General features: G+C 53.3%; 1 protein-coding gene across 1 annotated transcript; it reads left to right on the top strand.

The window, feature by feature from the left end:
• Positions 1 to 1,598: 1,598 nt before the first annotated feature.
• PLD6 (phospholipase D family member 6) lies at positions 1,599 to 5,529 on the top strand. The gene is made up of 2 exons (XM_008010508.3): positions 1,599 to 2,239; positions 4,988 to 5,529. Exons 1-2 carry the CDS (start codon positions 1,666 to 1,668, stop codon positions 5,233 to 5,235), a joined length of 822 nt encoding a protein of 273 aa, XP_008008699.3. The 5' UTR covers positions 1,599 to 1,665; the 3' UTR covers positions 5,236 to 5,529.
• Positions 5,530 to 10,816: the final 5,287 nt, after the last annotated feature.

Raw genomic sequence — 10,816 nt, 5'->3', positions numbered from 1 at the left:
ATCCATCAGTCCACTTCCTTGTGGCTTTGTTGGCCCCTCCAGGCTACACTGGTCTGCTTTCCCTCTGTCTAGTTTGCGTTTTCTAGAATGTTATGTAAATGGAATAACACAGTATGTACTCTTTTTGTCTGGCTTTTCCCACTCAGTATTAATGAAATTCATCCACGTTGTAGCATATATGAGTACTTTTTTTTTTTTTGAGGGGGGGGACAGGGTCTTGCTGTGTCACCCAGGCTAGAGTGCAATAATGGCATGATCTTGGCTCACTGCAAGCGATTCTCCCACCTCAGCCTCCTGAGCAGCTGGGATTACAGGCACATGCCCCCGCACCCAGCTAATTTTTGTATTTTTTGGTAGAGACAGTGTTTCACCATGTTGGCCAGGCTGGTTTCAAATTCCTGAACTCAAGCTATCCTCCCGCCTCAGACTCCCAAAGTTCTGGGATTACAGGTGTGAGCCACTGTGCCAGGCCACTTCATTCTATTTTACTGCTAAATAGCATTCCCTTGTATAGATATACAAAAGCTTATTTACCTATTTACCTGCTGATGCGCGTTTGGGTTGTTCTAGGCACATAAGCCTGCCAGGAACACTGGTGGACATGTGCTTGTGTTAATGGATCCCATCCTTTCTCCTAGGAGTGGGATAGCTGGATTATATATGAAAGGTGCAAGTTGAATATTTTAATAAACTTTTAATTTAGAGTAACTTGATTTACAGAAAAGTTTCGTAGAACAGACAGTTCCATTTACCCCCACCCAGCTTCCTTTGTTAGCCTTTTACATTCCTTTCATATATTTGTCAAAGCTAAGAAACTGACATTGGTACAATGCGATTAAGCTCCAGACTTTATTTGGCTCTCACCAGTTTTTCCGTGAATGCCTTCTTTCTGTTCCAGGATCCAGCCCAGAACAACACATTGCCCATTTCCCTATGCCCCCGGGCCAGTGCCGTCGGCCGCCTTTGTCTCTTCCTCTGTTTATGCTTAAAGCAGGGCAGGCCTTCCAACAACGTCGGAGATCCCGTTGGGCTGGGAAAAAACCTTTAGGGGCCTAGCTCTGCCCTTGGGCATCCCCACTCTGCCACGGCCTCCAGTACGCTGGGTTCCAATGCTGCCTCCAGCCGTGCTGATTCCCTGATATCTGTGTTCCCAGGTCCTTCCCCAGCCTAGCCTAACTGCTTGGGAGAAGACAGTGAAGGTGTGACCCCACATTTCCGGAGCAGCTCTGCTGTGCTCCAAGCGAGGAGAGCCGGGGTTGCTCAGGTTTATAGGGCGGAGGGCAGTCTCTGGCCTGGGCAGGTGACGGGTGCGCTAGGGCCCGTGGCCCGCAGGTGTGCAGGTGCTGCCTGGTGGCGCGGGCTTGGGGGCGCGGCTTGGCACGTGGTGGCAGGTGGGACCAGGTGGGCAGGGACGGGCGCCAGGCTGGAAGGAAAATGGAGGTCGCGGCCTGGCTTTAGGGGCCTGTGGCGGGGGGCGTGGCCTGGTGCGTGGAGGGAGGCGTGGTCACCCGTTGAGGGCTGGGGGCGGGCTAGTGGGAGGGGTGGGTTCAGCTTGGTGAGTGGCAGTTGTGGGGGCATGGCGTGGCCTAGCGCGTGGCCCTCGGGGACTGGGGGCGTGACTTTGCCCGTGGCCGTTGGCGGGGTGTGACGGGGGCGTGGCATGGCATGTGGCCATGGAGGGCTGGGAGTGGCCTGGCACGTGGCCGTTGGCGGCGCGTGACGGGGGCGTGGCCTGGCGCGTGGCGGTCCGGGGCTGGGGGCGCGCAGACTCGGGTGCGGCGGCGTGCCCCTGGGGCCCCGGTCAGCAGCGGCATGGGGCGGTTGCGGTGGCAGGTGGCGGCCGCGGCGGCTATGGGCCTGGCTCTGGCCCTGGAGGCGCTGCCCGGGGTGCTGCGCTGGCTGCGGTCCAGGCGGCGGCGGCCGCGGCGCGAGGTGCTGTTCTTCCCGTCGCAGGTGACCTGTACCGAGGCTCTGCTGCGGGCTCCGGGCGCGGCGCTGGCCGGGCTCCCCGAGGGCTGCCCGTGCGGCCTCCCCCACGGCGAGAGCGCGCTGAGCCGCCTGCTGCGTGCCCTGTTGGCCGCCCGCGCCAGCCTGGAGCTTTGCCTGTTCGCCTTCTCCAGTCCGCAGCTGGGCCGCGCTGTGCAGTTGCTGCACCAGCGCGGGGTGCGAGTGCGGGTAGTCACCGACTGCGACTACATGGCCCTCAACGGCTCGCAAATCGGCCTGCTGCGCAAGGCAGGTAGGCCCGGCGGGGTCCAGGGGGAGAAGGCCGGCCTGAGCCACGCGGGGTCCTAGGCAAAGGTGGACGCTTAGGGGAGGGGGTTTGGGAACGGGCTAAGGCCTCATTTACTTTCCTCGTGGCGTTGTGGAGTAGGGGTGGTGTAACGCGGAGAGAGCAGAGCCCCCACGAAAGGTCTAGCAGGCTGCGCGGGCATAAGCGAGCCGGGCCCTCGGTGCCTCCGCGGTGGGGGCAGTTTTCTAAGTGACCTGTCCTGGCATGCTGGAAGCGGCTGGGCCTGCGTGTGCCGGGTTAGAGGCAGAGCAGCCTCCCCTAGCAACTCCCCGGGCGCCGCCAGCGAAAAACTTTTTCGGGACTGCTGCAGCCCGGGCCCGCCCTCCTGCCGGCTGCCGGAGACCCCCGGACGGCCTGTGGTGACCTGGATCCTGCTGGCCGGGGACCTGGACGCCAGGGTTGTGTTTGGACTTCCAGACTGAAGGGCTCTGGGGAGAGGCGGCCACCTGCTGCCGAGTGAACTTCAGGCCACCGGGCTCTGGGAGACCTAAACATATGTTCCAGAAAGCAGCGCCAGGACGTTCGTTTTCCCAGCTGCAAAAGGAGTGGAACACATATCTCTCTGGCGGGGGCACCTCTCTCATGGGGTGGGGACAGAAGGGACCAGGAAGTGTGAATATTTGGGGTCCTTGTCCCGCCTGAGGATTCTCAGTCCATCCTGGCCCAGTTCCGCGGCCCAGCCGGCTCTTGCCTTTTGTGCACCCACAGACTCTTGGGCCTCTCTCTGTCTCCATCACTCAGGCACCCAGAGAGTCACGCCTGCGTGTGCTCCCGCTGGAGCTGATCATTCTGGTGGTCACAGTGACTGAGAGATGTGTGGAGCCTGGCAACTATCCAAGCTGGGCAGTGGTCACTGCCGCCCGTTCCTTCTGCACAGCCATGGCCTCTCGTTGACTTGGGCCGCAGAGCAGCCTCTCCAGAGTCAGCCAGGGTCCCTCCCTGCCCTGGGTGGTGTGGGGCATGTTGCACGCCACGTGGAAGCAGAGTGGGGCACGTGGTTTTTGTGTTGAGGATGTCTCCTCCTCTTTGGGGCAGCCTCAAGAGCTGTCGTCCAATGCGTTGGTGATTTTAACGGGAGGGTTTGGGACCTCCAGGCGTGCACAGTACAGTTCTGTTTGAGTTACTTTTCGAGTCGTAGAAGCTGAGGTTGGTGAAGACCCTTCAAGGGCCCCTAGACCAAGGTCCCATCGGATTCCCTCTGGGATGGCCTCCCAGCATCCTCGCTGACTTCGAGGCTGTCCGGTGGCATTCATCTGTTCAAGGAATGTCCCCTGCGTGCCAGTATTTGTGAGGAGCTGGAACATCCTAGGGCACAAGGCCAGGTTCCCACGGAAATGCCAACTAAGTCGCGAATATTTCATTTAGGGCACTAAGAAGGGTCAAGAAAATTTCATAAAGCAGGGTAAGGAGGCAGTGGTGTGGGAGGAAGTGGCGTGGGCCAGGTCAGCTGCCCAGGGGCAGTGACACTCAGGGCAGGGGCCTTGCAGACACGCGTGGGCTGTCCGGAGGGAGAGGCATGCAACTGGAAGGGGTAGCAGCACAGACGCCTTGGGTCACATACTGACTTCCTTGTGAGGAACGGCAGGGAGTCCTCTGTGGCCAGAGGTGGTGGGCTGCGGGGAGGGGACGGGGAGGTGGGCAGTGGATCCCAGCGGAGGCAGGAGGTGTCGGCAATGGTGGGGCTTCAGATTGCCTACCATGTAGAGGAATGTGTTTGGAGGGCCGTGCCGACAAGACGTGCGGGCGGAGTGGCCAGAGTGTAAGAAGGACTGGATCCCCGAGGTCAGGAAGCCACCGCGTCCCCATCCTGCCAGGCCCAATTCGGGAGGCACAATTAAATGTGAGTTCCATGCACAGGGAGTGATTTTTAAGTTATGTTCCCAGTACTCCGTGGGACACGCTTCCCTTCAAAGATGACTCTCTATCTGAAGTTCCATTTAACTTGGATGTCCTGTATTTTGATTTGGAAAATCTGGCAGCTGTGTTCCATGGCAGCCTGTTTAAAACTTCTTCTAACCCCCATTTCTGACGGCCTCATTCCTTGAGCAGGTCATGAGTGAGGCAGGTCGTGAGTGATTCCAGGGGAGACAGACACAGGCCCTTCCCAGGAGGAGTTTGAAAGCTGGGAAGAGCAGAGGCGGGGATGCCTGGTTCTTTGGTGAAGGAAACGGGGGTGCAAAAGAGGAGAATTCATTTGTGCGTTGTTAGTTAGGGCCCTTCCTGCCTTGGTGGCTGAGGTTGTGCCAGCAAATTGGGCTCTGTTGCCAGACACCGGGGCCTCTCTGGGCAGAGTGGGCACGGCTCTCAGCCTTAGCTGTGGAAGAGTCAGAACCTGAAGGCTCACACTCTGTCTTTGCCCTGGTCACTTCTGACCGGGTTAGTGACAGCTTCGACAGCAAGCAGTAACCCCGGAGGGACATACTGGCTGCCATAGACTCGGAGGTGTGGTCTCACCCAGACCACGGCCCGCCCAGTCCCCCATGGCCTGTGTGTGATGCTCTGGCCCCATGTGTGATGTCCTGTCTGTGGTTCTCAAGTGTCCCTCCTGGGAGCTTAGCTGCCACCACTCTGTGAAAGCGTGGCGGGCTTTCCTGACCCACCAAACTGGAAGCATAAAGCCAGTAGCCCCCAGGAACAGTCCACACTGGAGGCGGGACTCCTGCGTGGAATGAAATCACCTTGTCCTTTCTGCAGGGATCCAGGTCCGGCACGATCAGGACCTGGGCTACATGCATCACAAGTTTGCCATCGTGGACAAGCGGGTGCTCATCACTGGCTCGCTCAACTGGACCACGCAAGCCATCCAGAACAACAGGGAGAACGTTCTCATCATGGAGGACGATGAGTACGTGCGACTTTTTCTGGAAGAATTTGAGCGCATCTGGGAAGAGTTTAACCCTACAAAGTACACCTTTTTCCCACAAAAAAAGAAGAGTCACTGAAGCTGTGCCCCACCTGTCTCCAGAGCTGGAGGGAAATCGCTTCCATGGCACAGAACTTGCGGCACCTCCAGCCAAAACCAAACCTAACCAAGAATGGGGCTGAGCCCTCCCTGCGGGCTGCTGTGCCTTCTGAGGGAGGGAGGCCTCACGTTAAACCAAATTCTCATCTATTGGAATACTAAGTTGAACGAAAGAAGGTTAGGAAAGGGAAATTTCTGTTATTTCAGGTCAGTTATTTTGGGCCAGACCTTTTCTTTGGCCCTTTGCCAAAATAACTTCCGTCACGACCTGCCATGGGTGCTTTCAGGAGTGTGGTCCGTATCTCGGTTTGGAATCGAAGCTTCTGCCACAGCACAGAAAAGGCACAGTGCCTTTTCCGGGTCGGTCCCATTCCCTTTCCTGATTCTAGAAAAGCCCCTTCTGCTTTGGCTGACGTGGTCCCTTTCAGCATCTTCCTGAGAGTTCTTCCCTCTCTCCATGTGGCACGACTGGAGTTGGTTGGGGCCAACAGTCTCCTTGTCCCTCACAGTCTGTCCCTGTCAGGGCTCGATCCTCAGAGCAGGGAGAGGAAATGGAAGTCAGGAGGAAGGGAAGATGTGAGTGTGCGGTGCGGGTGGCAGAAGCAGCCTTCTGGGCAACCCCGTGAGCGCCATTGCCACCAAAGGCTGGCTGTTCCCTTGCTTCCTTGCATAATTCCTCTTTAAAACCAGTGTGCACGCCAGTGCCAAGGTCTGAAGCAGCCTGTCCGTGGGTAGTAAGTGCCGTGGTCTGTCAGGACTGATGGCCAGCAGCTGTTTCTTTTTTTTTGAGATGGAGTCTCACTCTGTGGCCCAGGCTGGAGTGTAGTGGCGCAACCTCGGGTCACTGCAACCTCTGCCTCCTAGGTTCAAACGATTCTCCTGCCTAAGCCTTCTGAGTAGCTGGGATTACAGGCGCCTGCCACAACATCTGGCTAATTTTTTTTTTTTTTTTTTTTTTTTTTGGTATTTTTAGTGGAGACAGGATTTCACCATGTTGATCAGGCTGGTCTCGAACTCCTGACCTCAAGTGATCCACTCACCTCAGCCTCCCAAAGTGCTGGGATTATAGGTGTGAGCCACCACGCCTGGCTGGGGTTTTAACTTTTAACGTCCTAATGTTTAAGGTAATTTTGTTGTATGTTTAGAAGTGACCTTACCTTTAACACCTGTGGAGTTAGTGCATGCACATTGCTGGCTCAGCGTAACCCATCACGGGACTGGAGGAGAGGAGAGGAGGGAAGGAGGAGAGCAACTTCAGGCTGTGGTGTCTCCCACATCTGTGTTCTTATTTTCAGCTCAGGGTTTGCATTCCCAGGTAGAACAGGTGTCATATGTTGTGAAATGTTCCAGGTTATTTGTTTATAATGTGTGTGTCATATATAGATAACTCCAATGACATCTGAAGTTGTGACTTCACTATCTTGTCATATGTCTGTATGATGAGCCCCAGGGCCCGTCCTGCGGTCTGCTGGCCATGTGCTTGGTCTCACCTCCCCAGCCCACGCTGACATTACCACCCAGAGACCCTTCAGTGCTGTGTGTCTTTGCTTTTTAGGGTTACTTTTGACTCACAGTGTGAGGCAGGCCAGCTTGGAAGTTAAGTTTTAAAAAAATTCAATTGAAGCTATAAAGCATAATGTACAGATGGGAAGTCACCAGAAATTTGTTTTAGTTTGTGAATTCCCACAGTGTATGTTCTGAAAAGAAAATGGAAGAGTGTGTAAAGCATCTCCTGCAGGCGAAGCCGCGTGACCCTGGACTTCTGGCTCATCTGGATAAATGTGTTCTTATTCTGGAATGTGAGCACTGTGTGTCTTTGCCTTAGCTTGCTGCTAAATCATTCAAATAGGGGCTGCTCCTTGTTAAATACAACTTTTTTGGGGGGCAGTATACAGCTATTTAGAAACTGTTGGTCAAAGAACAGGTGACTCAAAGTAAAACTTTAAGCTGTTACTTGGGTGAAGGAAATAAGGTATACAGTGGTTCATTTTTAAGACAAAGTGCCTTGAATTGGCTTAGGTCAGCAAACTACGGAAGAAACGGGATGTGTTAGGCCCTTCAGGCTAGCCGATGCCTTCTTGTCGGCTCCCCCCTCTGCCCCCTCCCCACTTTCTTAGTTGCCCTCACCCGAACCAAAAACGTTGAGTCTAAAAGGAAAGTTTACTGGCCTGCAAAATAGCTTACTTTGTCTGTTCCTACCAGCCAGCCTAGCTACTTAGGTCATAAGTCAAATACTTGAAGAGCTCCTAAGTGGACTAAGATTGCAATGCACTGTAGGCTGTAACAAAATGCAGCAAGACAATCCTAAAGAAAATGCCTAAAGCCCCCAGCTAACAACCAGTAAGCACCATCTGGGAAGATTGTGACCCCATGGTACTCAGCCTGTAAGGAAGGAGGAGCCTGCACACTAGGGGATACATTGCTTGTTGAACTCTGCCGGGTATGCCTGCTCATTAGACACGCGATCTTATTAAAAGCCTCTTTCACTGTTCTCCGTGTCTCTGAGTCCATTCTTTGGGTCTGGACGGGTGAGTTTGTTCCTCACATTGGGTGCCTCCTAGATTAAAATATGTTCCAAATGTCCAGACTTTGGGGTGGTCTCTCTAGACCAAAAGTTGGAGCGAAGCTCAGTCCCCGCTGTTGTCCTGACTTGGGTGGCATGCACCCTGCCACCTGGGGACCTGCGCCACTCCCAGCACAGGTGGAAGGCATTCCAGTGCCATCCGTGGTTGGATGCATAAAAGTAACCTGGCCAAGCTGCCTACAGGAATATTTTAAGAAATGTGAAATTATTTTGTTTCGTATATGTAATACTTTCTTATTTTTATCTTAGCAGCAGAAGGAAATTGAATCTCACAAAAAGTTTCAGATGCCAGTTAGCCTTTCTTTTTTCCTGAGACTGGGTCTCACTCTGTTGCCTAAGCTGGAGTGGGGATGCACGATCATGGCTCACTGCAGCCTCAACCTCCCCGGGTCAAGGGATTCTCCTGCTTCAGCCTCCTAAGCAGCTGAGACTATAGGTGCAAGCCACCACACCTGACTAATTTTTTAATTTTTTTGTAGAGACAGGGGTCTCATGCCCAGTCTGATCTTGAATCCCTGGGCTCAAGTGATCTTCCTGCCTCAGCCTCCCAAAGTATCGGGATTACAGGCCAGTCCCTGCACCCAGCCCAGTGGGCCTTTCTGAAAAGAACTGAAGTGAGATGTCCCTTGAGGGAACGGGGTCTGAGGACACGCAGTGCTAAAATCTCCCTCAAAAGTGGAGGCTGTTTTCTGCCCTGCTGCCCCAGCCATGGGTATAGAAGATCCTTGGGCCACACACAAAGATTGCTGTGCCAGTAACAGGCAGGCATGCCCAGGAGACCCTAGAACTGCAGGCCCGCCTCTGCTCCAACACCTGAGGCGAGTGATGCTGGAAGGCAGGGGTTCACTGAAGGTGAGGGCTGGGCAGGGGGTTGTGCAATGTCTGTGTGTCACCTGAAGCCTCTTTTTGCCTGTAAGATTATCTTGGCTCCTCCCAGAGGGAAACTTCAAAAGAAGCAATACATTCCCGAAGTAGGCTCAACAGTCACAAAAGAGGCTCTAGGAAGATTCCCCTCTAACTGCCTTATTCTCCTGGGATGGCCTCTCATGAGTTAGTGGTTTGGATTCAATGTTGTTAACTATGTGGGCAGTGATACAGCTTGAGAACAAAACATGATGTACATGTTAAATATTAGCACAATTAAATTTAAAATACTTTAAACTCTTGCCACACTTGTGATTTTAAAAATGGTGATAGTAGCTGGCCAGGCGCAGCATCTCACGCCTGTAATCCCAGCACTTTGGGAGGTCGAGGTGGGTGTCAGGAGTTCAAGATCAGCCTGGGAAACATGGCAAAACTTCATCTCTACTAAAAATACAAAAATTAGCTGGGTGTGGTGGTGCATACCTGTAATCCCAGCTACTCGGGAGGCTGAGAAAGGAGAATTGCTTGAACCCTGGGAGGTGGAGGCTGCAGTGAGCCAAGCTCATGCCACTGCACTCCAGCCTGGGTGACAGAGCGAGACTCTGTCTCAAAACAAACAAAAAATTGTGATAGTACCATATGCCCTTAACAGTCTGCCCACACTGTTGAATATACCTAGGTTGTTGGAATGAACTAGTGCAATGATGCCATATTTTAAAGCACTACGTTGGTTCTATAGGGTTTTTGTTTGTTTGTTTGTTTTTGAGACGGAGTTTTGCTCTTGTCCCCCAGGCTGGAGTGCAATGGTACAATCTTGGCTCACTGCAACCTCCGCCTCCTGGGTTCAAGCGATTCTCCTGCCTCGGCCTCCTGCTTACAGGCATGTGCCACCACCAAGCCCAGCTAATTTATTTTTTTTATTTTTATTTTTAGTAGAGACGGGGTTTCGCCATGTTGGCCAGGCTCGTCTCGAACTCCTGACCTCAGGTGATCCACCAGCCTCGGTCTCCCAAAGTGCTGGGATTACAGGGGTGAGCCACCACACCCAGCCAGTTCTATAGGTTTTTAAAGCAACCCACAATTTTTTTTTTTTTTTTTTTCTGAGACAGTTTCTCTGTCGCCCAGGCTGGAGTGCAGTGGCACGATCTCGGCTCATGGCAACCTCTGCCTCCTGGGTTCAAGTGATTATCCTGCCTCAGCCTCCTGAGTAGCCGGGATTACAGGCGCCTGCCACCACGCCTGGCTAATTTTTTGTATTCTTAATAGAGATGGGGTTTCACCAGGTTGGCCAGGCTGGTCTCGAACTCCTAACCTCATAATCTGCCCGCCTCGGCCTCCCAAAGTGCTGGAATTGCAGGTGTGAACCATCGCACCCGGCCCAATTTTTTTTTTTTTTTTTTAGTCTGATCTAACAGAGTATATTCATGTCCATTTCAGTTTACCATCCTTGTAGTCCCCTCAGTTTGCGAGATGATGCTCAGGTCATCCACACTGGAGGTCTGAAAATGTTCTTAGTTGTACTCTAGTTTCGCTAGCTGCAAGGTTTTCTGGGATAGTCTCAGTCACTTGAATCCTTTAAAGATGAAGCCCAAAGAACCGTGGAAATGACTTTTGAGGCATTAATAATGAGCAGCAGAGGCAGCCCCGTGCGGATCCCCTCTGGCGTCGCTGGGAGCGACATGCATGAGAGACATCCTGCTTTGGGTCCAAGTGGAGGTCCTGACTCAGGGCAGCTGCTACAATGTGGCTTCTAGAGGATCCTCCTCCAGCCTCAGGAACTGAAGCTGAGACTGAACCATTTTCAGAAATTTCATTGTGAAGATCCTTACACTCAAAATCTTAAGGTGTTGGGTTTCCATATGACTCTTTTCAAGACCACAGCCAACGCCTTTAAAATCATAGCTGGTTTACGTGTCGACATGTGTTCTCACACTCGAATTTCAGAATAAGGCATGAGGTGGAAGTATGTGATGGCACCAACTCCGCTTTCTCTTTTCTGGTGACCACTCAGGACCTGCCTGCACCCATTCTTACTCATTTTAGGGCTCCGTCCATTACTCTGAGCCTTCAGCCTGCAGCTCTGCTTTTTGCTGTCTGCAGTTGCTAAAGAAAG

This window comes from Chlorocebus sabaeus, chromosome 16, assembly GCF_047675955.1.
Source record: "Chlorocebus sabaeus isolate Y175 chromosome 16, mChlSab1.0.hap1, whole genome shotgun sequence".
Taxonomy (NCBI): Eukaryota; Metazoa; Chordata; class Mammalia; order Primates; family Cercopithecidae; genus Chlorocebus; species Chlorocebus sabaeus.
Note: the sequence above shows the minus strand (reverse complement) of the source record. Positions and strands in the feature narration are given on the sequence as shown.